The 2,598-nt window shown below is 49.5% G+C and overlaps 1 protein-coding gene across 1 annotated transcript; it reads left to right on the top strand.

The window, feature by feature from the left end:
* The first annotated feature begins 336 nt into the window (after positions 1-336).
* On the top strand, positions 337-2,389 carry LOC109762566 (tyrosine N-monooxygenase-like). Its single transcript, XM_020321439.3, has 2 exons — positions 337-1,305; positions 1,660-2,389. Exons 1-2 carry the CDS (start codon positions 337-339, stop codon positions 2,293-2,295), a joined length of 1,605 nt encoding a protein of 534 aa, XP_020177028.2. The 3' UTR covers positions 2,296-2,389.
* Positions 2,390-2,598: the final 209 nt, after the last annotated feature.

Genomic DNA, 2,598 nt, shown 5'->3' with positions numbered 1-2,598 from the left:
AAATCTAAGACAATCTACAAATAGAAGATTTCTCATTCTGTAGACAATTATTATTAGTACTATCAGGATAAATACATTTGAAATACCATGTGATACATGTGGTAAACGATCCACGCATGTGGAATATATGTAAACATGTTTTAGTGTTAGATACGTAGATAGCTTCGTATCTAGATAAATCTAAGCCAATTTTTTGGGACGGAGGAAACATATAAAGAGGGGTCTCGCACTCATGGGCAGAACAGCAAGTAAAGCAAAGTTGGCTTCCCTAGGCAACGATAACAAAGCAAACTACCTCGCAAGCCTGTGTGCACTCAGCAAGCAGTAGTCTCCACAATGCTGGCTTGCTGCTGCTTTGTGTCCCAGTTGCTCATCGTAATAACGCTCATACACCTTGCCATGACCAAGAGCAAGGTCCGCAGTGGCACGTGCGCATCGGCGATGGTCCCGCTTCCACTTCCGCCGGGACCATGGTCGTGGCCACTGGTAGGTAGCCTGCCCGAGATGATGCTCAATAAGCCGGCGTTCCGTTGGATCCATCGCGTGATGAAGGATATGGGCACCGACATCGCTTGCTTCCGCCTCGGCGGTGTCCACGTCATCCCGATCACATGTCCCAAGATCGCAAGGGAGGTGCTCAAGAAGCAGGACAAGAACTTCTTGTCCCGCCCACTCACCTTCGCCTCCGACGCCATCAGCTGCGGTTACAAGGACGCCGTGCTCACGCCGGTCGGCGACCAGTGGATGAAGATGCGCAAGGTGCTCACCTCTGAGATCATCTGCCCCTCCCGCCACAAGTGGCTCCATGACAAGCGCGCCGACGAAGCTGACAACTTGACGCGCTACATCTACAACCTCACCGCCGTGGGGTCATCTTCAACGTTGGGACTAGCCAACATCAATGTCAGGCACGTCACGCAACATTACTGCGGCAACGTCATCCGCCGGCTTGCCTTCGGCCAACGGTACTTCGAGGAGCCTCAGCCGGACGGCGGGCCGGGGCCGATGGAGGTGGAGCACATGGACGCTTCCTTCACCCTCCTAGGGCTCCTCTTCTCGTTCTGTGTCAGCGACTACCTCTCGTGTCTACTTGGCCTAGACCTCGACGGCCATGAGAAAATTATTAAGGAGGCCAACACAAAAGTGGATAGACTGCACAACATGGTCATTGAAGAGCGTTGGAGGCAGTGGAACAACGGCGAGAGGCAGGACGGGGTCCAGGACTTCCTTGACATTCTCATCACGCTCGTCGATGGTGACGGCAAGCCGTTGCTCAGCATCGATGAGGTCAAAGCACAGTGCAAGGTAAGCAAAATATTAATTAATGAGAAATTTTAAGGTTGTTCAAGGGCCTAGATTGAATTTAGTGACCAATTCGCCTCATAGTCCTACAAGGTAATACGTCATCCATGAGAAAAGGTAACAGCTCACACTCTTAAATAGATCTTATACTGTATTTCGCAGGTGTTGGAAAAGGGAAACAATAGAATAAGAAATTATTAATTGATAGTTTAAACATATCATTATTGCATTTTTCTACCATTTTGATGTGATTTCAACTTAAAATGTATTTAAAATTCCAATTATTCAATGTAATCTATTTTTATGCAAATATATAAATTGTATTAACTTACATTTATCTCCATGGAATGCATGCAGGACATAATATTAGCGGCCATAGATAACCCGTCAAACGCAGTGGAGTGGGCGCTGGCGGAGATGGTGAACAGCCCAGAATTGCTGGCCAAAGCGGTGGAGGAGATGGACCAGGTGGTCGGTCGCGAGCGACTGGTGCAAGAGTCGGACATCATGCAGCTCAACTATCTCAAGGCGTGCATACGTGAGGCATTTCGCCTCCACCCAGTTGCTCCCTTCAACGTGCCGCACGTCGCAATTGCCGACACCATTGTTGCGGGCTACCGCGTGCCCAAGGGTAGCCACGTCATCCTCAGCCGACTGGCCCTGGGCCAGAACCCCACCGTCTGGGATGAACCACTCCACTTCAAGCCAGAGCGCCATATGGGAGACAACATCAATGTGGTGCTTACCGAGAGCGAATTGCGGTTCATCTCCTTTAGCACCGGACGGCGGGGATGCATCGCAGCATCACTAGGAACAACGATGAGTGTCATGCTCTTCGGCAGGCTCCTGCATGGCTTCACCTGGACCAAACCGGCTGGGGTGCCGGCCATCAATCTCCGCGAGTCCAAGCACGACCTCTTCATAGAGAAACCGCTAGTGCTACATGCTGAGCCACGTCTTGCAGCGCACCTCTACCCTCTTATGCACCGTTGAGCAAATAACGAGCTACGAATCACCGATAAGGCGAGTGTGCTATTTTCTTGAAGAATCTATACTTACTAATAAAGGAAGGCGAAATTCTTATTTTCGTCCCGCTTTCTTTCGTTCCACTTCGATTGATTTTCACGTATGCTAGCTATTTTGGTTTTGTCCGTTTCACATACGAGCAAGCCGGTTTCTTTCATGCGTCGCTGGATCGTCCTAGGCTTGTCCAAAGCATTGGAACAGTACCTGCTAGCCAAACAACCACCCATCTACTATTGATTTTGAACAGATAGAGATGAAAATATATACAAG

The sequence above is a fragment of the Aegilops tauschii genome, chromosome 6, assembly GCF_002575655.3.
Source record: "Aegilops tauschii subsp. strangulata cultivar AL8/78 chromosome 6, Aet v6.0, whole genome shotgun sequence".
NCBI lineage: Eukaryota > Viridiplantae > Streptophyta > Magnoliopsida > Poales > Poaceae > Aegilops > Aegilops tauschii.
The sequence above is the reverse complement of the archived record's forward strand: the minus strand, read 5'-3'. Positions and strand labels throughout refer to the sequence as shown.